The following is a 24,968-nucleotide window of genomic DNA, read 5'->3' as shown; positions in this document are numbered from 1 at the left end:
GACTCAGCTTTTACAGCGTATAAATCGCGAGCGGTGAAAGCCGAGTTAAGCTTTTTTTGTTGAACTTTAATTAGCAGAGCAGTTTTTCTTCATTGGTAAGCGAAGGAACATTTTATGTGTTATTACTGATAAAATTGAGTTCTCTGTAATTCGTTAGGAAAGCAGAAATTACTTTCCCTCCCCCCCAGCTGCAATCACTTTTCTATTATCGCTCTTCACCTCTGTGAATTTTTTGCCTCATGAAATGTACAGAGTATTTCCCTTTTTAAGCCAGCCAGAGGAACTTTTCTATGAAAGAAGCTCATGAAAGTGATGGCTCTAGGACTTGCAGGATTGCAAAAGCTGGTGGTGTGCGTTTGTTTGTTCAGGTTTTCTTGGGGAGTGTTTTTGTTTCTCCCCAGCAGACTAAAAAGCAAAGGGAGATGTGGAAGCAGCACCTTCATTTGTAATTTGTCCCAGTTCTGCTTCTTGGTCTGTCGTGGAGGATCCTTTTCCTTTGTGAAATCTCATTGATATCAGAGAAGTTGCTCCTGGGCTTTGGGGTCTGTGTTAGTAGATCAGGGTGCAGGAAAAGGGCTGTGGTTTGGGGAGAAGTTCTGCCCGAAGGTCAGAATTCATGGGAAAATTCCCCTCCTGAAAAATGCAAGTGACAGTGTCTAGAAAGTTGGACCGTGTAATATTTCCAAGTAGACATGGCACAGGCCTGATGCTTGAGAGACCGGAGAGCCGGATGCAAATCACTTTACCTGGTTACGCTTCCTTTTGAAGGAATTTAAAATTGCAATAATAAATCTTTCCAACTTGTGAAGAGTCTTGACGCCTATGGATGAAAGAGGCTGTGTAAGAGCTGGGCAGTATTACTACTGATGTTTTCCAACCCTGTTAATTTACTAGTCTGATGAAATATTTTCTCCAACATTGGCAATTATTTTCGTTACTAACATCCCCTTTGCAATTATAGCTGGATGTTCTTTCTGACTTCCAGTGTGCTTTTTTATTTGTTGTTTACTCCCGTCTTCCATGTGTTACTGCACTCTATTCTGGGTGTTTTCATTTTAGTAATGGCAGAAGCAATTGCTGGAGCGATTCAGCTTGTTAGTTGAAAGCCCTTGAATGTTTCACCTCCTGAGATCGGTGGTACCTATAGGTCTGGTAGCAGGAGTGAAATCTAAATTAGACCAGTCTTTTGTAATCATTTAAATGCTGTATACACACTGGAGAACTAGGGAAAGCCGTGGGAGAGGGAGGAGGAAGGATGGTGTAATTCTGCTCTAGCAAATTGGGTTTTCCTGGTCTCCCCTCCTGCTCACCTGTCATTGCTGTTTAATAATTTCTCACTTCTTTTGTGGAGGTCCTGAGGCAAGATCCTGTTATCACTGCATGATATACGTATTTTTCCCCTTTAAGTGGAAGTACTATGGGTTAGATTATCAGAACAAACAAGACCTTCCTTTTTTTGTTCTTGTTTGTCCTGCTATTTCTTCTGTGGCTTTTGGCAGCAGTCAGCTCTTGTGTTTATGGATATCAATGACACATTTAAAGGCATCATACTTGGTATGTTTGATTTCTTAGTCCCTTTGGTAGACTCCGTGTGATTGTCATTTTTCTTCCAGCAAGGAAGAAAAGAGAGTATTGAAAGACAGGCTGCTGTTTCAGAACTTTGCACACAGCATTGGTGTAGAATAAAAAGCTGAAGGAATGCTTGGTCTTCTGGAGGTTTTCACTGGGAAAGCAAACACTTGTATTTATTTTAGGGAGGAAGAAAATAACTAAACTGTATAGATAGTGAAATTAGGAGTCTGCAAGGTCAGATGGTTCCACAGAACCAGCCAGCTTGTGGTGATTTCATTATGGGGCTATTGATATGTAACTCAGGTTCCTTATTCAAAACCCGTCTTGCTTACTGGGCTTTCATCTTCTCTTCGCATAACTGTTTCCAACATGAGGCTTCGGGCAGAAGCAATCACTCATGTCTGAGAAACACGGAAAAGTGAGCATCACTGTCGGACAAGAAGTGCTTAGGGATTTAAGGAGGGAGGTTGCAGTTAGCCAAGGGTGAGAGTTTGTTTTTTGGTGGCATTTCCATTGCATTGCTAGTTGAGGGTAAAGGATACTTACTGTGGCTAGAACATAATATCCAAATATTTCTCTACAGTGTTATATGCAAATTCATGATCATAAATTTAATAGAAATGCATTGATTATTTACCCAGTGTTTTCTTAGAGTCCTCCGAAAGGCCAAATTGTAGACTTAGGACAGGAAAACCAGATAAGAAATCATGGGTTTCAATCTTTTTCCTCCTTAAATGTAACTTTACTACACTGAGAGCTTCCATTTCGTGACTAAAAAGTTTGAATGGTTGCTATCGCTCCATCCTACTTCTGAATGTACAAACTACCACATTATCTTAGTGGCACAGAGTCTTCGTCAGATGCTGGAAGCCTTGTACTTCAGCAAGAAGGTAATTTAGCATTGACACAACCGGACTATAGAGCTTTTCTGAGAAGCAGGAGGTTCACGGTGCTACTGAGTCAGCAGCAAGAGTTTTTGTAAGTGATTTTATGCAAAGAGATGTTTTGGAGATGTTACTCTAAACTGTGATGCGATTTGTTTCTCTTGGTCTCAGGAAGTACCACTTGCATGAAGAACGATGTGACCGAGGTGGGTGGTGTTCATCTTTGCCTTATGTGCGGTCTGGGGAAATACATGTCGTGATCTCTCCTGTTGGTAGGTAGTAGGAAAGCTCATGGTTCTTGGAGCTGTAATGACTAAACATTGGGAGAAAAAGATGAGTAGAGTTATGTTAGGTACGAAATTTTGATTGTTGGAGCGGCAGGAAGCGCAGGGTAGAAATGTGAGCAACGTGTGGACTCGTCCGAGCTGGTTTTCCAGTCTTTGAATTTCACAGAGGTGATTTTTTTTTTAATAGTTACATATAGCAAAAATACTGCATTCATCAAAACGCTAAAAATTATGCTGCTTCAATGTGCTGAGAAGGTCTTTCAGAGCCCTTCTGACCCCATGGCGAGAGGGAAATACGTCAGACAACAAGAGCTGGTTTTGAGAATCTCGGTTGTTAATAATGTGGCACGAGTGGTTAATTTGCTGGAAAATATTTAATGGTTCAACAAACCAAGGAAGTAGCAAATCTGTGTGGACATAATAAATGGAGAATGCCGCGAATGAAAAGCATAGTGGTTATGGCAGCATACAAAATAATACTTATTCCTTATATATCTTCTCACTTCTCACGTGGGGTTGTACCCGAATGCTGTGGGCGTTTTTATGGAAATGATGGTTTTGATTAGAGCTGTTGTGCTGATGGCTTTGAGGTAGCTGTTCTCTGGCCGTATCTCAAGACACTCACAGGTTTGGAATGGTGGCCGACATTTATTTGTCGTTCGAAGTGACCGATAGGACTTGGCTGTGGTTGTGGTTGTGTTTGTTTGGCCGGGCTGCTTCTGAAGTTTTGTGAGAATGATGCCATTAACCACAGCAGGATCGTTACTCATTCCTGCTGATGTCTCTTTGAGTGGGGTTTCAAATACGTGACTGAATCTCTAATGATCGTTTCAAAAGGAATGAGTAGGGTGAATGCCATTGGGAACCCTGTGTTTTATTTTGGGTTTTGCCCATAGGGTTTACTGGGCAAGGAAAACTTAGGAATCCATATTCTGTTCTCTGGAGAGGTCTAAAAATTGACCCTGTTGGTAGTATCATGTTCCTGCATTCGAGGAGAGCAAACAGGGATGTTAGAAAAGCATCATCCAGGTGCAGAAGGCTTAACTTCATTAAAATACAGAGCTAGAAAACAACTCCCCAAACCAGACTTGGCTATATTATGCCAACCTATTTGACGCGCAGTCTCGTAACAAATGAATTTCAAAGGTTATTTACAATAAAGATAGCATTTTTTAGTGGTGGAGGTTAGTTATTGCTTTGAACTTTCGAAACAGCACACAAAAATATCATATACGGTTACATAATAGGAATGGTTTTGGGAAAGATGTGTTTGGAGGATCTGTGGGTGGCATGATTGTGTTATTAAATCTTATGGTAGGACCCTTTTGTGCTAAGCACTGTATAAATGCATAACAAAAACTCCGTCACAGTATTATTCACTACTGTAATAAATTTAAGTTCATTATAATGCTGCAGCGAAGACTGAGGAACATTGAAAGAAAATTTTCCTGGTTTGTGTCCTAACTTTCTGGCCCGTTCCTGTGCTCCCTTTCTGAACTGTGCGATACAACTGATATTCAGCATGAAGATTTTTTGACTTTGCCTCTTGAATGGATGGAGAGGGATTAATATTTTGCATTTTAAACAGAAAACGAACCTGGGCTTTTTTTCTTGTTCCGTACAAGTGGAAAATCCTGGTATTTACCTGTAGTGTCTGCACTTGTGCTGGCGATGAAAGCCTGTTCTTCAGCGGATCTCTGGCCATGGGGCTGTGCTGTTTGCAGAGCCGGAGTGGAGAAAGGTCTGGGATGAGAACGACAGTTTGGCATTTGAGGGAAGACTGTTTCCAGCATCGCTGCAATAATCCCGTTAACGAGAGGAAATGTGGATTGAACCACTGAGCTTTGGAGCTGCTTAACTGCTGGGGAGGAAAAAGAGTTTGCGTGAGGTTTTCCAAAAGGCGATATGTTGTGATAAATTATCTCCTAATTTAAAAAATACTCTTCTTGCTGAAATCCTAATGTGGCTGTGATAGAGCAGGCTGCAAATTGAGCACAAGACACTGATTAGATTGGTAAACTTTGGCAAATGAACTGTGTGGTCAAGTGCTCTCCGAAGGCAAAGCGGCTGCACGAGAAGCAGCTTCGATGAGCATCCTGGAAAACTCTGACATATGTTTTTGCATTTAAACTTTGAAATACATTTGTAAATATCCTGCTGTTTGTTTTGTGTTGAAACAATGCTTGGGAATCCGCTTTGACTCCCCTTTGCACTCCTTGGGAACACCGTTGTGTACTTGCTTGGCATTTTGGAAATGAAGTGACAGATGTTTAGTCACATATACACGGCTGTACCTATGGATGATAGAGCAGACATTTCTCAAAAAAAGACTTTTGGCAATATCTTAGGACTCGGCGAAGAAAAATTTTGGTAATTGCATGACAGTGGAAGTCCTTAAGATTAATGGTGTTCACTTTTTTTAGTCAAAATTATTACTAAACATTATATTGTGAAATGTACAGAGAGACTCATGTTCTGTTATTCAGGTGCTTAAAAGAAAGGTTCTGCCACAGGATGGTTTGAAAAGTTGTGGATTATGATGTTTAAAATAGCTTTTAGAATATGAATATTGTGTTCTTCTGGCAACCATGTTTGAGTCTGGGACTCGCAGGTCAGTGCCGCTCCATGGAGAGCCGGCTGGGCCTGTCGGGCTGAGTTTTCCCTTTGTTTTCCTCTGGCAAATTTCATTAAGAGAAGAAAAGATTAGATTACTTTTCTAATGCATTTTTTTTCAAGTAAGTAATCGGTGATGTTGTTATGGGGATAAAACAGTAGCCATGGGGCAGTATTTCAATTAAAATGCCCTCATCTCGGGTAAGTGTGAGAAACTCTCCTCTCGAACAGCAGTAAGAACAAATAGGTACCTGGAATACAAACTGCTGCTGTTAACCAGTTATTAGGAAAGATTGTTGACATGAAGGTTTTCTATGAAAGAGCCAGAAGAACTTTAGGTGGGGCAGAAGCACCACCTATTATTATGTTAGCCGGTGGTTACTATGACATACTCCTCATTTCAGTTGCTTATTACTTGCCAGATTTTAATTATTCGGGTTGAAGTTTCCCATGGTAGGTGTCTGTCCAGGCTGGCTCTTGGGCTGCTGTGGAGGGGGAGTCACGATCTGCCACCACAGTTCAGGCTTTGCTGGAAATCGGGCAAAAAACCTATTCTTATGTTCACAATAAAGTAGGAAAAAGCAATCTTATGTCCTATATATAGAATAGATGTGTAGATGGCTGAACAAGGAGATTGAGGTTGGAAAACAGTGTTGGAAAGAAATAGAAGGGAGGCTCTGCTGTGCGGATACATATATAATGCATTTTATAATGCTAATACAGTTGTTTGTTGGAATACAGTTTCACTATTTGCATAAATTAGAAGGTGTTGAAGAAGTAGAGTAGGGAATAGCGCAAAGAAAAAAGAAAGAGGCAAATGATAGTTAAGCCCTGGCTTTGCTGCGCTTCGTTTTCGGTGTTTGTAGTGAACACTCCCATGTTGTGATGTGGGGAAATGCTGAATACTCGCACGTCACTCTGCTTTGATCGTCTAAAGGGCCTTACAGTTCAGGGCAGAGCATAATGGGGAAAATAACTTCATTGTCTCAGCCTGAACATAAGAAGTTTACAGAAACTTTTGGCTTTAATGTGTTTTATTGCCTTAGTTCTTTGTAAAAGGGGAATAATGTCAGAAGGATAAAGGTATTTTCTTAATGCTTGTGAAGTGCTGGTTCACAGCATCTCTAAGCATTATTGAGAAGTTAGTGACAACATTATAATGCAGTCTTGAGAGCTGGATTTGTACGCAGTAATTAAAGCCTTGGGCCCTGTGCTGGAGAGTTTAACTCGATGTTCGTTAAGCGAGCGTTGTCGGCTCTGCCCGCTCGTTCTGCCAGGAAACCCTTGGGAAACGTGGGACTAATACAGCGACAGGTACTTCTGTCATTATTTGAGTATTGAACTTTACAACCTAGTATTTGTACTGTCATTTTAATGAACGCACCATCCGTATGTATTTGCTTTACGTAAGTAGGAGTCTTGTATTTGTCAGTTGTGGCTTTCAGACATGAGCACATGCCGGGTAGATGTTGTGCATTGAATTGCCGCATATTTGACTTATTTTCCTCAAGATCGGTGATGTTTTCAGGCAACTGTGTGCAAAAGGCATTTTTTAAAGGCGGGACACGAAGATATTAGGGGTACTTATGTGGTGGATGAGGTGGTTACGAGTGCTGAGGCCATGAGTTGTTTCATATTCTGAGCCGAAGACGCCCATGTTGTCCACGGGAAAATGGCGCTGCCACTGCCTGTATAGATGGTCCTTTCTGCTGCTGCTTCCAAAATGAAAACAAAAGAGATTAGTAAAGGTAATAAAGTGTTAATAACCACTTATTAAAATGTCTGTACTGAAGTCGTAACTGGCATGCAATAAAATCTAATTCGTTACTATCTGCGATGTATGTAAAGCAATTCAAAGAACACAGAGGCTCCAGATGTGGAAAGCGTTTTCTCTTCATCTCAATTGCTGCTTTAGTTTTGTTTCTGTTGGTATGTGAACGTTAAACCACCCACAGGCACTTCTTCATTTTTCAGTAAATATGCGTGTGTTTATTCTATACATTGAATTTACAGCATCAGACTCAAGGCTCCATTTATGTGGCCAGAGATGACTTGTCCTCCTAATTTATGGTGCTCTCTTTGGTTTTCAATGCGAGAGGATAATCAGAGTGTTTAGTGGTAGGGGGCATCGTGAACCTCTTAATTTATTTTATTTTCCTGTCCCGAAATCCAGCCTATTGTGCTCCTTAGAGGCCGTGTAGCAGAAGCTCTTGCTGCTATTATGCTATATAATAAAACCTTGAAATAAGCTTTCCTTATTCTGTATGCTCCATATCAGATTTAACATAATTTTTGGAATTTAAAGTAGGGTCATTTTGCCTGGAGTTGTATAACATTAACCAGAGTAATTCAGTTATTCCAGAAAACTGATTAGATTGTCCTCTCTCAAGGGTGGAGACTCTGGTGTTTGTTCTGTAAGGTGTGCAGTACATTGCTGAGTACTGTGTACGACTGATATTACTGACTTCAACCAAAACTGCAGCAAAGGAGGGCAGAAGTTCTATGCTATTGTATTATTCTTAAAATAAAAAATGCAAAAGCACCCTTTATATTATTCTTTTCTGCACCTGTGCATGAAAAACGTGCCATCCTTTTTCTCTCCGTTCTGTTCAGTCTTTCACATTGGTGTAGTGCGCTGTCATCATCTACTCTCGTTTTATTAAATGATTTCTGAGTGTGGGATTATTTATAATGTATATGTCACGACACTAGGAAAGTGCATTTTATTCTATGTGTGCCCGTAAGTGGCTTCTGTATTTTGCGCAGCTGTGTTGTGTCTGTACCAATTTTCCGATGTCCCAAACATTACTTTTCTGTATGATGGAAGCAGCATGTTTGAGGCCTTCACATGTGAACTGCTTTCATCTCATTTGTACCAGGAACGAATCTCAGAAAGCTTTGCGATGTGAACTGCTGGTGCCTGTAGTCTGAAAACTTTGGGAACTGCTTTAGTGAAACCTGGAAACTACTTGATGGATCCTTGAGCAGTTAAGCTAATAATTGGCATTTATGGCTTTTATTATTATGGGCAAGAAAACGAAATAAGATTGTTCTTTTAGAGATGAGTGATGTTTTGGTACAGTGCTTTCTGTCTTGCTGGGTAAATGGGAACGCATGGCAGTGATTGATGGTAACTGACCTCTTGGTAGCAATAAGAGGCTGAATTATAACCTCTCCTTTCCCTGGGTGGGCTTAAAAACCTGGGTCTCTGTCTGTTACACATTTTTCATAGAACTTGCAGCATCTTTGGGACCCTTTAGACTTCTGTGAAGTTCACTTCAAATTGACTTGAAGTCAGAAGTTACTGCGGAAGGACAGAGCAACCAGCCTCAAAGCTAAATCCAGTAGATCTTTTCTTGCACCTCGCATTTGCTCTAGCCGAGCTCTTCTTGCATCTCATTTATTTGCTCCAGTTTGCGAAACCCGGGATGTGGCTCTTGAAGTCAATTCAACTGACAGTAAATTCCTGCCCGTCTCTGGACTGCAAGTTGAACATCATTGCTTTAGCGTAAATCTTTACAAGAGATGTTAATGTCTAGTTAAAATATGCAAATATTTACTGACTTGTCTACTGTTTGTCAGCTTGGCATGCGAGACCTTGGAGCTGATCCTTCTGTCTTGGCAGACATTGGGAATTTTGCCAATAACATTAATAGGAACAGCATTGTGCCCTCTAATCTGTTTGTTTATGAAGTACGGCGCGAGTTATCTGGCTAGATGCTCTACAGTCAATTGAAAAAGCATCTGTCTGAGATTTTTTAGGAACAGTCACATGCTTTAACTTACAATTATCTTCATGTATGGACCCTTTGGTTCCATAAAATACTTGGGTGAGCTGTGAAGCATAGAAGTGCACAGTTAAACTGCTGTGAAACGCTACATTTTGATTCGCAATGTTCTCTCCTCCCGCATTGATTTTTAGTTTGAAGTTGGACTCATCAGACTGTGGGGTAATTCTTCAAAAGCCTCCTGTGCACCAAGCAGACATGGTGTTTACTTGAAAATAAATGGCCATGGAGAGCCCGATGTTTATTGCTCGGCCTCCTCAAGCCGTGCCTTTGCCGGGCCCGGCCCTCTGCAGTTCTGCGGGGGAAATGGGCAGTTTTATTTGGAAATTAGGTTTGTTTGTTTACAAAACCCCTTTGGAAAGAAGGCAAGATACTTACTAACAGTATTGAGCCTGAGAATCATTTTGTCTTAGGAGGGAAAAACCAAAAATCCCTCACAGTTCACTGAAAAAACCGCCAAGGTTTAAGTTACACCGGTTGGAACTAAGCAGATCTTTTTGATGATATTTTGTGGAAACTAAGCTGAGCACAACTTGGCCTTTAAAGTAACGCGAGTTAAGTTCTCTTCTACTTAAAGTCAGGAGTATTTTGGAGGTACGAAGTATAACACTGGGGATGGGTTTCTGGATGGGCCAGTGGGGAGTTGTGTGAACTCCTGTCTGTGCTCCAGTCAACGTGACGCTTGTTGTCGGATCAGCGGAATTCACCACTGCTGCATTTCAATATTTTACCTGAGTACATAAATCAGGAGCCTTTCTGTAGGCAGCGGGGCTGCTGTGAGCTGAGCCAGAGCTAAGAATGCTTTGGATTGACCGTTGATAATTAATTAATGTAAAACGTTGTGCCTGTATTTCCAAGGTAGGTCCCACCTATTTTAGGTGTTAGGTTAGCTATTGAGGAATATGCCTGTTTAATGTTCTCTCAAAATGTTGAGGATGTATTAAACTTTGCTATTAGAATAAATTGTTACTTGTATTTGCATGTAGAGCTCTTCTGGCGCGCAGTTCTCCAGGCCATTTGGAGAGAATGAATAATCCTGACATTTGTGCTGTTACATGCCTCGTGTGTTAATCTCAGTTTTACAGACAGAAAAAGTGAAGCGCGTAAGTAATTTGCTCAGTTTTGGAAGGAGAATTGGGAATACAGCACAGACCTTGTGCCACTTACCTTACAATTCTAATCTGTAATCAGTTCTACTCTTGGAGTTAATGTAGAAGTTACAGTTTGACATTTGAAATTTTTGAAAATAAACATTTCTCAAACTCAGCTTTCCTTTGAGAAGCACCTCCATTCTTGGCTCTCAAAATATAAACTGTAATAATTTTAAAGACGGGTAGGTTAGACTCGGTTTTAAGAAAGCATGGTTGTAGTTCACGTTCACATAATCTAGTCTCAATTGCTAGTTTAGGCGCAGCTCAGGGCACCAAAACTGGGAGTGTAGGTTTTTGAAGGGTCGGGTGTCTCCAAGAACAGTCAGAGCACCCGGGTTGGAGCCCAGAGAAGATGGTGCAAATACCCTGTAAATGTGCATCTTTGTGTCTACACGTACAGACGTAAATGGAGTTGAAATGAAATCTGAGAGTGTATTATTTTCCATATACTGTCCATGTGTGGGTTTTCTTTGTTCCAAATAGTTTTGTTTTTTAAAACCGAATTACACCGCAGCGGCTCCTTATCTAGTGCTGTGTTCCATGCGCTGCGACTTCAGTGGGTTTTTTTAATTACACTGAAATACTGATAGCGTGACTCAGTTTAGCCACTTATCCGAACAGCCTGGGCCTGACTTCTCTGGGCTCCACTTAACTTAATCCAGAGCTTTTTGCTTAGGGTCTGGTGTGTCCAGTTGACCAAAGGATTTGTGTGGCCTTTGCAGGAGAGTAGGACGCCGGATTAATAAAACCCGTCTTCTCTCAGACTAGTTTAATATTTAGTAAACCAGCCAGCCTAAGACAACAGATAAATAAAGCTGTTTTTCCTTTGTATGGTGCCGTGTTGGAGAAGAAGGGCTGGGCAGCGTAGCTTTCCAACGCCTGTCAGCTCTGGTGGGGTCGGTTCGGCTAGGCTCTGGGTACAAACAGTTCTTGGGGAATAAACACACAGAAGCTCTGCTCAGGCTTTTGGTCGCAGGAATTTTGGTTGTATGTCAGCCAGGAAGTGAGGAAATCAAAAGTACAGCAGGGTTCATGAAATCCTCTCTTTTCAGTCCCTGAGGAGGAAAACAGAATGTACATGAGAAAAACATCAATTAACTATTGGGTTGCTACTGAAGCAAATCCCAGATTTGTGAAATTCACAGTGGCCTAAAATGTTAGTAAAATGGAAATCAATTTATTTTTTACTTCTCTCTACAAAGGATCCTTGCATCAACAACCTAAGAATACCTAACATACATATAATTGGAAATATGTGCTTGTTTAAGTGATCCAGCTGAGTGTCTTTCATGTTAATAGAATTACTCCATGAATGAATTTACTCACATATGGAAATGCCTGTTCCTATTCTGACTGAAAATGAACATTTACTTTTAGCAGAAAAATAAGTATCTGCACAAGTGAGACTATTTTGCAAGGTCATTATTAAGACAGAAGCATATGACACAGATTTGGATGAGGATAACTGCAGAATATTCGTGCTCGTGTTCTTTCATCCTTGGGAAGATACCTTGTTGTACATGAGAAATTTTTATATAGGGAGGGTGGTTTAAGTCAAAATTGTCTTGAAAAATCAATGTTCCTTTTAGTGTTTCTATATTGATACAGCAAATAAAACTTAAAGAATGGCAGGGAACACGTGGAACACTCTGTCACATAATATATGAAACATCTTGTTTCCAGTTGCACTGCGTGTCAGCTTAGAAGTGTTAATGAGAAAAGTGCGATAGTGAATTTATTTGACCCTCAGGTTGACTTTCTTGAAGTGACTTTGTCTTAGATTGGTTAAAAACCTACAAGTATAGGAAGTTTCTGGCAGTGAACTTTTAAAGGGGGCTAGAGATGGTTATTTTAGACAATCACAGTAGCTGATGTATCATCACAAATATTGATAGTCTGCTGCTTGCTAAAAATGAAAATCAGGGCTCCATTTCTTTTCCCCTTTCAGTTATCAGAACACATTTTTGTCGAGTCAGCTTTAAAGTACAATGTCTCTAGGGATGTCTGTCGTGTTTAAATATTACGTCAAGGACAGGAGAATGTAGGCAGGGATTACAGCAGTGCTTTGCTTTTCTACTGGTGGTTTAGATCCATTTGTCTCAGTTTATTGGCAAATCATGACGTCTGTCGTGTATACAGATATTTTTATCACGACTGTTTCAATTTTTCCTCCCCAAACAATATTTACTTAGCAATTATCGAAGAAGTCCTGCACAAAGGTGTTGGTGTGGGTATGTAGACTTGCTCAGACATCAGTGGAAGTGAAGCGGCTGAAGGAAGAGACAAGCGGTTTCCTGTTGATCTCCTCTCCTTTCTCATTCATCCTTGGCCATCCCATTGTGCTTTTCCCAGCCCAGCCAGGGGCTCCTTCCCCCAAGAGTAGGTGAGAAGTGCTTTGAAGACAAAGGTGTCTTGGAATAAATAGCTGGAGGAAAGAGCAGCTGATGAGTTGCGTTGCTTTCAAAGCAAAGATGGTGTTGCCGGTGAAGACCCAACAGCCTCTGTGTAGCACAGCGCTGACTTGAACATTTGAAACCACTGCTTGTGTTCTTAAAATCACTCACGGGCTTAAATACCTTTTTTTGAATTAGAATCAAAACCAAGAGCTGGGAGCGATGGAGAAAAGGCTGGGAAGAGGTTAGTTAGTGAAATTAGTGAAACGGCAAGGGGATGCGAGACGCCACCTCGAGACGGGACTGGAAGTTGGTTGGCAAGTCATCAGTGCCGTCACCCAGCTAACCAACGTTTTATCATCCCCTCTGCCCCCGCTCTAGGATTTCTGTCCCTGAGTCATGGCAGACAGAAGACCAGAGAAGGCATGTGAACAAGCATGTGAATCCCTTAAGCGGCAGGATTATGAAGTGGCGGTGAAGCATTGCACAGACGCTCTGCTCGCCCTCAGCCACTGCCCCCCCGCTCACCTCCCGGAACCTTGCCAGGCGCAGGTCGACCGCATCAAAATCGAGACTCTTCTGTATAGAATTGCTTCCTTTTTACAACTTGTGAGTGTCACTCTTTAATAGTATCTAGTGAACTGGGAAGAGCGATCAAATACCTCGTAGTGGCAAGATGGAAGTCAAATTTGGAGTTTTTCCTGTGCTTGACGTGTTGGTTTGCCACCGAATCCCTCTTGCTAAAGCGTATATGAGGCTTCTGTCTTGTAGTTTTTCGTCATCTGTTTATTTGTCAGGATTGGGATCTGAATTGGGTCTGCATCACAGTTCTCGAAAAGAACGAAAAAGATACTTCATAATAAAAAACAATTAAAAAATATATTCCAGGAAGGCAAAATATCTGTTTTTAGGATATTACGTTTGTACAGTGATGCTGAGTTACATACCAAATTACCTTATCTTTAAAGAGCACGAAATTCAGGTTGCAAATCGAAACACTCAAAAAATGAAGTGAAGAAATGCTGGAATTCGGGTAGTTGATTCACACCTAATTCAGCTCCATTTGGACAGGCCTAAGATTCAGCTTTTAATACTTGCTCATGTACCAGTTTTCCATTGCTAGGCTAGAGCACAGCTGGTGAAAGATGTCACTTTTAGGCTCTGGCAGATTTCTGACGGAAATGTGAAAACTGGGGTCTTTGTAAAGGTGTGTAAATGCTGAATTGTAGACGATTCTATTGCCAAATTTGTGTCCCTCCTTGAAAGCAGCAGAGACCTCCAGTTCCTTACAGGAAAGGACATTACAGTGCTTAAGAATAAACCTACAACCTGCTTGATTAACCTACATTTTTCCATACCTTTCTGTTCTAGAAGTGTTATGTCAGATTTACAGGGGCGTTGTCCACCCCAAATCTCCATGTATTGGGTAGAAACAGTTTCATCCCCAGTGGAAAAGGTTTGGCCAAGTTCTCAGGCCTTGTGGGGCAGCTTGAAGATAAATCTTGCCCATCTGATTAGGGAACATTTTAAAGCATTCTTTAAATAAAGAGCTGAATTGGACTATTCAGAGTGCAAAACAAGAACTGGGAAACTTAATTGAAGATGTGATCTATCTTATGGCTCCTCAGGGGAAGATGTTCTGAAATAGCTTATATATATATATTTTATTAGTGGAAGTTGTGTTAGTACAGACTTGACTTCTCAAAATGATTTACATAGGCCAATAAGTGGGTAGATGTTTAGAAGTATTGAATACATTCCTGACCTGATGCTTTTGAGAATCCTGTGAGGCACCTAGCAGGTGTTCATCATAGTGAAAATAATGGCAGGAAGTCTTCAGGGGCTTGTAATCAAAACCTTCCTGTTGAAGACTTGGATTAAATAGATACTTGAAGGTTTATAAGCTAAAAAAAAACAAATCCGAATTTTCCTTCTTGTTTCACTAAAGCAGTAAAGCTAAATCTATTAACCTTGCACATTTCAACAGCACCAAGTTGTATTGTTTCCCGTGTGTTGTGAGCCACCTACATACGTATACACATACCTTTGCCTTTTCATGTTTCTCTTCTAAAATGTCCATTTGCTGAGCACTTGAGGAAAAGTCAACATTCTAAGAATGAGTTCTATGATATTTGACGTGTGACTGATGTTCTTTACGTGTTCCACCCAGGAAAAGACGAGGTAATGGGTTCTTGAACTTGTAACTCAAGCATGTAGGTGTTTGTGCTCACCGGAATAATGCTATTTTTAAACTTTTCATGTTTTACCTTTCAGAAAAAGTATGGGCAAGCAGATGAAGACTGTAGGCATGGTATGCTCATTTCTTTGTTTCATTACGTAATATTATTAATTGCAGTCAGTTGTCTGAATTTTCAAAAGTGATGCCCAGATTTCTTAGTTTGCTGGCAATGTTTGGTTTTTTCCTAGTGAAGATTACATATCTGCTTTATAATACTTATTTCTGCTTCTTTTTTTTTTGATTATTTTTTGAGCTATCTCACTGTTTTGTGACCGTTGTTCCGTACCAGGACTGGAATGCATGTCTTTGGCGCAGTGCTGTTTGGTTAATAGAAAGTTTGGTACCCAAATGTCGGGTGAATTGATCGCGTTAGGAACCTTGTGAAGATACAGACACCTGATCTTTCCCTTTTCCTTCATTGTGGATATTTTGGTTTGCATTTGGGGACTTAGAGAAAATCCAGATGATGTACTTGTATTTATTCCTATTTGTTAAAGCTTCTGAATGTGCGTGTGTCACGGGGAAGTTGAGCCTTTCATGTTTCGCTGCCTTGTTGGGTTGAGGTATTTTTAAAGGCATTCACCATCCCCGCTAATGTTCTGTTATTCACGTATAATGCAAGTGATTCAAAACCCACTGAGAACTCTGCTGAGTTCGATGGGTGCTGGATTGGAGTTGATCACTTAGATTTGGCAGGAGAAGGTGGGTAGATCCCCCCTTTCTGTTTTTACCTCCTCAGCTACTCTTGAACTTTAAAGGAGATTTTCTCAAAGCACAGTTTAGTCACACAGACCATGATATACTATTCCGAAATTCCTCTGCTAGCAAAGATAACCTTTAAATTGTTCCTCTCTGGATTTGGGTGGTGTTGCTTTTATCTTCATTGATACTCAAGTCATAGTGTGGGGAACTGTGGGATCCACAGCCCGTTTGGGAAGGTCCACAAGAACATAACTAAGAGATGTAAAGTTGCTTTCTATAGGTGTAAAATTAAAGTTTTCCACGGCTGAACGTTGCTTGATCAGTACCATTCTTAAAATAGTCTGGATTTTTCTTTTAGAGCTGCTGCTTTTAACTGTTGATATATGGCAAGGGTGTAATATTCTGACTAACCTCACAGTTATCTTTGAGTAAAAACAAGAGAGAGACATAAGGAGAGATGAATGATGGTTAAAGGAGGTAGGAGGGAGGATGCTGTGTGGTTCGTGGTGAGGCGATGGGTGACATTCATCTCTGAAGCTGTTCCTGGCGTGTATGTCACTTGTCAGAATCTCTCGCTGGCCGGGTATAGAAGTGACCGGAACACAAGCACTGCTCTCTGCTCTTTTGTAAATTAAGTAGAGAAAACAGCTTTCAAATATGTATTCATAACAAAGAAATAGCATCCAGTTTAATGTTAATTTCCTTAATTCATGCCAGCGTGTCCTGCAAATATTTTTTCTAGATCTGAATCTGAGGACGTTTTCCAACCTACTAAAGCCATATTTCTGGATATAAAAATGGCGTGTGTATAGATGGATTTGTATACACACGTCGTATTTTTATGAATGGTTCCTTTTGGTGTGCGGTTATCAATTGCAGCTCAGCTTCTGATAGTTTAGAGTATCCGCATTTGTCATCCTAAAAGGTCTTAGTTTTATGCTTGAAATATCCTTGGGAGGAAACAACCTTCGCGTGGACTCCTGACACTCACCCTTCCTTCACACTCACTATATATTTTAGAATAGACAAAGTTTTCTCCAGGCTGCTGTTCTGTCTTTTTACAAGACTTGACATGTTGCATTCCTACGACAGTTTTATTTTAACTGGAATGATAAGTACATTTTGGAATAGCTGCAGAAATAAACCTGCTGCTGCTGCTTGCGCTGTTACAAGGAACGATGATAACTTAGAACCTTTAACAAAAGATGCTGGTTAATGCGCTGTAACCTTTATATGCAACTGTATGTTTTAGCTTGGTAATACTGTGCAGTTAATGCCATGAAAGATCAGAATTGGACATCTAATCGTGGAGGTTAAAACAGCACACTGGCAGACGTGTTAAAGCTATTCCTGGCGTTGCTGCTTCTAATTTGGGAAGTCAGCTCTATTTATGGACCTGTGGTCAGTATCATCAGAGTGGTGAATTCAGACTAATCTTTGAGGCATTTTATAAACAGAATTTAGTCACCATTTCATTTTGAAGAGGTGTCTAGTTGTTTTCATGTAACCATTTCATTTTGAAGAGGTGTCTAGTTGTTTTCATGTAACCATTTCATTTTGAAGAGGTGTCTAGTTGTTTTCATGTAAATGTGCGGGACTATTATTATTTTTCTATAGTCTTTCGTGCCATTTCTGTTAGCCATGTGAACATCTGTTGAGTGAGAGGTTTAGATTTATTATTCCGAAATGTAATCCCGAAGTTGTGGTGAATGTAAAGTTCCCGTTGGCACTAACAGGAGCTGTTTGCGTCTGCATGAGTAGCAGTATAAACACAGATGTGGATGTTGCCTGCAATGACAGTAATATATATTATAATTCCTTAATTTTAAACTGTCCAGTCTTCTTTTCGACTTGAATGCGTAGCTTGCTAGCTTTTTAGTCACTCTGGCGTTTTGTTTTCTGGATAAGTAATATATATGATTAAGTGTTATTTCTGCTTGTGTGAAGCACATCTATATCGTGAAATCAATGCTTTCACTCTTGGAAGTGTCAATGCCAGTGTCTGTTTGACCAGCGACCTGATCCAGCGCTAGAAAGCATTAGGAAAGTTTTCTGTTACCCGGAGCCTGTAAATTCCTGGCCTCAAACAATCGTTCCTATATCCTGCACTTTACAGCGTAAGTGAATAAAAGCCCTTTTAAAGCCGCAGGAGCTGAGCACGAGGAGGTTCAGCTATATTTGGAAACGCCAGGGCTGCCTTTCTGCGGGCATGAATGGATCTTCCTGAGCATGTTTGTGTTACCGGGAGCTTGTTGGTTGCTGTGGGTTTTTTTTTCCCCTTTCTGTGAAGAGGAGGCCCTTTGTGTCTATGTCGGATATTTGAATTTACCCTTCCCATGTTTAATTTTTAGCATGTAAACATTACAACCTTTTTTGAGCTCATGCACAGCATTTCTTAGATGATGGGAGACAAGTTAACACTACACGAGAGCAAGTCATAACTCCCTTCCATCCAAGGCTTGTCTTCCCAAGAAGCCATGGATCCACCCCAGCTTTCAGACTTGATTTTCCTGTTCAAAGTGATGGAAAACTGGCTCTAATTGATGTAGCTGTGTGTTGAGGTGAAGCTCATGGCTGCTGGTTTGTGTTGCAGTGCTGGGAGAGGGGCTGGCCCAGGGCGATGGATCTTTCCGTGCCGTGCTCTGCTGCTTGCATCTTAACGGGAAGCTGCAAATTGTGTCTAATGTTCTTTCCAAATCACTGATGGGTGAATCACTGGTAAGTGGGTTTCCTGCAATCTCTATACCTTAAAAAGCAGTTTTGCATTTCCTTTTTTTAGAATGTGAACTTCCGAACGTATAACTGGCAGGTTGCAACAAGAATGATTTGTATGGAAAAGACATATGTATACAGGCACACGTATATAATCAGGCTATTGACTTAGGTTGTTGCATTGCCACTGTTTCAGAATTGTTACGATTTGGGGATGTTTTTCTCATTGGATCTGAATCTTCAGGGAATGTGAAAGAATTTGCATATTCATCTAATTGAATAGAATAATGGAAATCTCAAACTTCTGCTTACTTTTTGTATGCGCTTCAGGAAGTTTAACCATTAAAACAGAAACATTTTCATAGGACTTTTAAATAACTGCCCCATGATAAGTTTTAAGACACCATGAAAAGATTTTCAGGGGTGAAAAAAAAGCCTTGCAAAGCTTTGCAAGGTGTGAGTTCAGAGTTCTATTTTACCTATGAACTGTCAAAACATGTAAAGATGCTTTTAACCCCTTGCATATAAGTATTAATAACTGTTCTGACTCATATGTGACTACTCATATGGGGAAAATTAAGGACATATATATCTCCAAAGCATAGTGTCCTTTTGATTGCTGTAATCTAGATTAAATAGCATGCAATTCATCACCCCGAACTGCTGGTGATGCTAAAGCCAGAACTGTGGTCGTAACACAGAGCAGAGCAGCTCTGGTCAACCCGGGAGGAACGTGGAGGTGCCATCAGAGGCTGTTGCGGGAGAGCCTGGTACCTGGAAATTGGATCATGGCTCCGATATCTTAGTGCTTAACTTAATCAGTGGCTCGTTTTGGTTTGTCTGTCTGGTCCATATCCTGAGTTCCCTTCACCACCCCCCCGCCACTGGCTATTTTTACATAAAGAAAAGGTTTTGCTCTTTGTTTAGCTGGCGTTTTCTAATGAGGAAAATTAAAAAAGAAAAAGGTTTCATTGAAAAAATCCTGATAAGGTCAAAGGAAACGTCCTTTCAGAAAAAAATGAGTGAAACAGCCAATAGCTCCTTATGGCAGGAAATATACAGTGCCCTTGTTTTGAGCTATTGTAGTGCAGATAAAGGTAGTTTCATAGATAATTCCCAAGTGTTTTCCCAAAGCAGGATTTAAAAGGGTTTTACAAGCTTTAAGTTGTTAGACACAGTTGTTTTCAGTAGGAATATTAAAACCAACAACTGATTTATTGACTTCTGCCATTGTCTGAGAGGGGAAATGAAACCAAGTTTTAGAATGAATTTTTTGGAGAGTTGGAATCCACTCAGTTTCTTCCCCAGTGAATTAAGACAATGATTCTGGGTAAATTTTAATGCTCTAATATGTTTAGGCTCAACAGGTTCAATTTGCAGCCTTTCTGCTGAAGAGTGAAAAATCAGTTTGAAAAAAGCTTAAATGTGGATATTCTTGAGCGCTTAAGTTTTCAGCAGAGAGAGTAATTGCTGCTGCTGCTCAGTAGCACAGGCAGAATGGGGAGAAGTCTAACAGATGTAGTAGCGCTTAATTAAATTTCTGCGAGAGATTATTGAAATAAAAACCACAGGTCTGGCGTGCTTTAATCAAAGTTTTGGCTTGCCTGAGTGTGAAATGGTTACACTGAGCTATATTCCAGATCAATTCAATTTTGAAAGATTTTTATTTAAGAATCATAGGATCACAGAATGTCAGGGGTTGAAGGGCCCTGGAAAGCTCATCCAGTGCAGTCTCCCCCGGAGCAGGAACACCCAGCTGAGGTTCCACAGGAAGGTGTCCAGGCGGGTTTGAATGTCTGCAGAGAAGGAGACTCCACAACCTCCCTGGGCAGCCTGGGCCAGGCTCTGCCACCCTCACCAGGAACAAGTTCTCAAATTTAAGTGGAACCTCTTGTGTTCCAGTTTGAACCCATTACCCCTTGTCCTATCATTGGTTGTCACCGAGAAGAGCCTGGCTCCATCCTCCTGACACTCACCCTTTAGATATCTGTAACCATGAATGAGGTCACCCCTCAGTCTCCTCTTCTCCAGCTCCAGAGCCCCAGCTCCCTCAGCCTTTCCTCACACGGGAGATGCTCCACTCCCTTCAGCATCTTGGTGGCTGCGCTGGACTCTCTCCAGCAGTTCCCTGTCCTTCTGGAACTGAGGGGCCACAACTGGACACAATATTCCAGGTGTGGTCTCCCCAGGGCAGAGCAGAGGGGCAGGAGAACCTCTCTGACCTACTGACCACCCCCTTCTAACCCACCCCAGGTACCGTTGGCCTTCCTGGCCACAAGGGCCCAGTGCTGGCTCATGGTCACCCTGCTGTCTCCCACATTGTCCTGTATTGAGACTTGCTGTAGGTCCAGTGCTGGTTTTGGGCAGCGTAATATGCCCTTTTTCACCATAATATTTGCTCAGTGTTACGTAGTACCTCATTTAAAATCATGCACTGTAAGTGAAACTCATTTTTCCTTCTTGCCCTTCTCCTTGGTGCTGTTGCAGGGGGAAATGAACTTTATTGCTGTGGTTTAATGCAGGTGAAGGTTTATGTGTTTGATGTATTAATGTTCTTTCTCCCCCCAGAACGGGATGGTAACTAAAGATCTGACACGACTGAAAACACTTCTTGCTGAAACAGAGGTAATAATGAGCACAGTATTGGGGAAATAACGAGCAGGTTTTGTGTGTCCCGGGAGGTCTGGGCTCACTATGAACAAACTGCTTCAAACATCGTTGTTTCCGCTGGTCCATCGCTTTTTCCCACCTTTCATCGCAACCTTGCCTGATGTATGAGAAAATAGAAAAAGGTGCTAATAGGTTGTTGACTCTCTTGAAGGATTCAAAGCATTTAGATCTTTTATTTATTAATTTATTGATTGGATTTTTCTCAGTAATCATTCTGAAGTAATAAACGTGACTTAAGATATTGGTCAACAAATATAAATGCCCTCTCAGTCACCTTTTCTTGCGTATGAAGTTAATACGTCACGTCTATTGATTGAATTACCACTTCTTTTGTCTTCGTATGCGTTGTTGTTGATTGGGGCTTGATTTTTAGTGTAGATTCAAAGCTGAAAGACACTTCAGTATAGTTCAGGCTTTTGGCCTTTCAGAAACCTTACTGCAGTCCACAGTGAAATGAACACAGGGTAGAATTTGGCCTTGTAAAATCTCTCAAATTTTCTTCTAACAACGAGTGGACTCAGCGTTCCTGTCAGAATTCCTTTGATCAACGGCTGCAATCCGGTTGTTCGGTTAATATGAAATTCATGTTTGTGACTGGAAGTGATTTCAGACTCCTGATTAATATTTTTGTATTTGTTGTTGTAAAACACATTTTGACAGCAAAGAAGTTCTCGGTGAAATTGTTTTGCGCTCCCTTATAACTGTTGGTTTTTTATATAATTGTAGGCAGCTGGTAAAGTACCATCGGGATATCATGTAGAAGATTTAGAGGAAGGTACGTAACTCTTCTTCATTTTGCGGTGGGAAGATGTGGATTCTGCTGAATGCTCAGCACTGCGTTGTGGTCAAAAAGCAAAAAATGGGCATGACCGTGGTGATGAGCCCCGAGGACCAAGGTGGAATTATCTCATCACTCACTGGCTTTGGAGGTGGAAATTTCTATTTATTGGTCAAAGTGCTTTATCAGAACCTACTCCATTCTGTAAGCTGCTTGAAACTTGCCCTTTAGACCGTTGTTTTAAATGAATTTGTTAGGGATTGAAGATTAATTTTTGATGGAGAATTTTGCTTGTGTACAAATGCACTTTGGGTTGATGTTTAAAGATAAGGTTCTCTGGACCGTTAGTACCCAACTCAAAAATACTTGGTGATTAGAAAGTAACGTAGGTTTTGACTCCTCCGCAGGGTCCCGGGACGGTTGGCAGTTCCGCCCCCCGCCCCGGGGAGTCACGAGCAGTGAAGAATACACGCTATGTAAAAGGTAAAGTTATTGCTTTATATCACCGTTCTCTGAGGGATCATAGCGTATCCTCTCTTATTTAACTGCTGACAGAACAATTAAGAGGTCAGGAAAACGAACGTACTTGTTACAACGGGAGGTGATTTGCTCACAGATTTTTGGAAGGATCAGTTTATCTGGAAGCACTTCAGCTTATAAAAGGGAATCACTAGCTCCATTTTCATAGGAGGGTGGTTTGAAGATCATTTTTCTAGTGACAGGTACATACATAGGTGTCCATGTGAAATTCAAATATAGTTATGTTGACAGAGTTGTTATAAACTTAATATCTTGAGAGAGATCAGCCTGCCTGTTTTTATTTATAATAAATGTGATGCTTACATTTGCTCTTTACAGTCTGCTTATGCAAAACAAACACATCAGCCTGGTGTTTATTCTGTGTATCCAATACTTTCTCAATACCTTCAGAATATACCCTTCTTCCCATTTTATTCTTCATTTTGTCATCTATATAAGTGCTTCAGTTTTGAAGAGAGAAAGGCACAGCTACTACCTTGCTTTATGATTTTAATACAAAGTTTAAATATAAAAAATAGTTCTCAAGTTATACAGGCATTTGCTCAGATTTGCAATAAAGTCTGAAAACTAGAATGTTTGGAGTATCATTGATTTTGATGCATTAGCACATGACATTAAATGAAAAATGTGCTTAAACAAATCCTTAACCTCTGCAGAAGTAGCTCCTTTTAGACCCATAGACCCTTTACGAAGAAGGGGATTAATCCTTTGCCTTGCGAGGTGATTTCTGTGGAGTGTATTTAGTAGAAAGGACCATGCGATGTCACTGTTGCTTCAGGAAGAAGTGCTGGATGAGTCTTCATCAGCTCCTACCATAACTAAGGGAGGAAGTTTGCTATATCGTCTTTTTGACCCCATTTACAGTGTTTTATTCATATTAATACAGTGCCTAGTTGTTTCAGGGTTAATCCACGAACTAATTGTGTTAATTGCTGTGAAAACACTTGATTCTTCTTTGACGCTGGAAATTTCTTAAGAGGACTTATGTCCCCCTTTGTTTCAAAGAAGGTTGATAGACTGTTCTGCACCTTGCAGTAAGAAAGGCTGCTGCCTGTCTTATGAAATGCTGTGCAGCTGTATATATGTCCAAATTAGTTCACGTGGACTAAAGTGCCTTTAGTTCTGTGTGAGAGACTTAAAAGAATGTCCTTCTGGCTTTCAAAGTAAAGTTTTGATGAGTTTCTTTTTCTAATTGGACACGGAGAAGTTGAAGGCACAATGGTTTTTCCTGTTCCTTGTAGATTTTTGGAGCAAGGGATCTGCAGGTACGGCGCACAGTGTACTTCAGCGCACTCCCAGGAGGAGCTGACGGAATGGCAGAAACGCTACGCCTCCCGCCTCATCCGGCTGAAACAGCAGAAGGAAAACAAACAGTGTTCGGGCAGTTATATGGAAACCTTGATTGAGAAATGGATGAACTCGTTATCTCCTGAGAAAGTGGTAAAGAAAATACACTACTTCCCTATGTGTTTGTATTTAAAGCCAACAGATGAGCCTGATTTTGGCCCTTACTATTAGAGCTGGTCGAATTACTCCTTACCAAGAAGTGGTCCAACCAGTTTGCTCCCCTTCCATCCTGCCCTGTGTCTTCTTGCAAAGATACCAGAGACTTGGGCTGATTTCTGCAAATGTACTCATTATTTTCAGGAATTCTGCAGTTTGTGAATCACAGCTTGTGTGTTAATCTCAGTTCGTTCGTTTTGCATATTTACTGTTCCCAGTGCAGGAGGGGTCAGCCGAGTCCCATGTTCCTGTTCCTTGACTAGGTGGCAGCACTTTTTAAACTGCAGAACAATAAATGGTGAAGCTTTCATGACTTAGTGGGGAATACTCTTGTTTGTGCATGGCTCCTTTTCTTTGTATGAAGAACAACCAATCCCCTCAATGTTCAAAAAAGTTTTAATACCGCAGGGGTACGGACGTGATCAAAATTAGCAGCTCTTTGGAATTCCAGATAATGTTTTTTTATGGCATTTGACCAACTTTACTTACTACTGACCCTAAGGAGCTTTTGGTCCATCTATTGTTTGTTAAAATCTGGAGGAGTGGACTCTCTGCAAAACGCATTAATGAGTAGAAAGCCTGATTGTAGTTTCCTGGTGTCTCTAATGGTCTCATTGCCATCAGTGGGGTCTGGGGTCCCTGGAAATGCTGTCTTTGGGCCTCGTTCTGTCAGGTTCTTCTTTCCAAGTGAAATCATATTCTACTTCAAACATTTACAATTAGGTTGGTTTTTGAAAATCAAGGCCTGTGGTTAATTGTCCTGCAATGATTACGTTCTTTGATCTCGTAGATTGCCTTCTTGTGTCTCAGAACTAGCACGTATTTTCATTAATTCTTACACAGGACTTAGATCAATCCTGCACGGTCTCGCAAACCATTGTTTCCACTTCCTGTTTAAAAAATACTCCCTTTTCCTGAACGTTTTTATTTGGATACTATTTGTGGAAGTTTAATGCTAACTTCTTTTTCTTTTTATCTAGCTTAGTGAATGTGTAGAAGGAGTGAGAGTAGAACATAACCCTGAGCTATCGGTAACTGTCACCACCAAAAAGTCTCATCAGACATGGACGTTTGCTCTCACTTGCAAGGTAGGACTACTTATCTTTTGAAAGTGAGTCAGTAAGAGCTAGAATGCA

The 24,968-nt window shown here is 40.8% G+C and overlaps 1 protein-coding gene across 4 annotated transcripts in view; it reads left to right on the top strand.

Moving 5' to 3' along the window:
* HELZ (helicase with zinc finger) overlaps window positions 1-24,968 on the top strand; it is a 71,752-nt gene that overhangs the window by 1,739 nt on the left and 45,045 nt on the right. For 2 of the 4 annotated variants that reach the window (XM_065852334.2, XM_065852333.2), the window contains exons 1-8: window positions 13,073-13,297; window positions 14,963-14,999; window positions 18,223-18,347; window positions 20,910-20,966; window positions 21,738-21,786; window positions 22,197-22,272; window positions 23,571-23,769; window positions 24,813-24,920. In XM_065852334.2, coding sequence (XP_065708406.1) covers window positions 13,088-13,297; window positions 14,963-14,999; window positions 18,223-18,347; window positions 20,910-20,966; window positions 21,738-21,786; window positions 22,197-22,272; window positions 23,571-23,769; window positions 24,813-24,920 — 861 coding nt within the window. In that variant the 5' untranslated portion in view covers window positions 13,073-13,087. Of the gene's footprint in view, window positions 1-13,072; window positions 13,298-14,962; window positions 15,000-18,222; window positions 18,348-20,909; window positions 20,967-21,737; window positions 21,787-22,196; window positions 22,273-23,570; window positions 23,770-24,812; window positions 24,921-24,968 lie in introns of those variants that run through there. The other 2 variants (XM_065852337.2, XM_065852336.2) reach the window with 2 other exon arrangements.

The sequence above is a fragment of the Patagioenas fasciata genome, chromosome 18, assembly GCF_037038585.1.
Source record: "Patagioenas fasciata isolate bPatFas1 chromosome 18, bPatFas1.hap1, whole genome shotgun sequence".
Lineage (NCBI taxonomy): Eukaryota > Metazoa > Chordata > Aves > Columbiformes > Columbidae > Patagioenas > Patagioenas fasciata.
The sequence above is the reverse complement of the archived record's forward strand: the minus strand, read 5'-3'. Positions and strand labels throughout refer to the sequence as shown.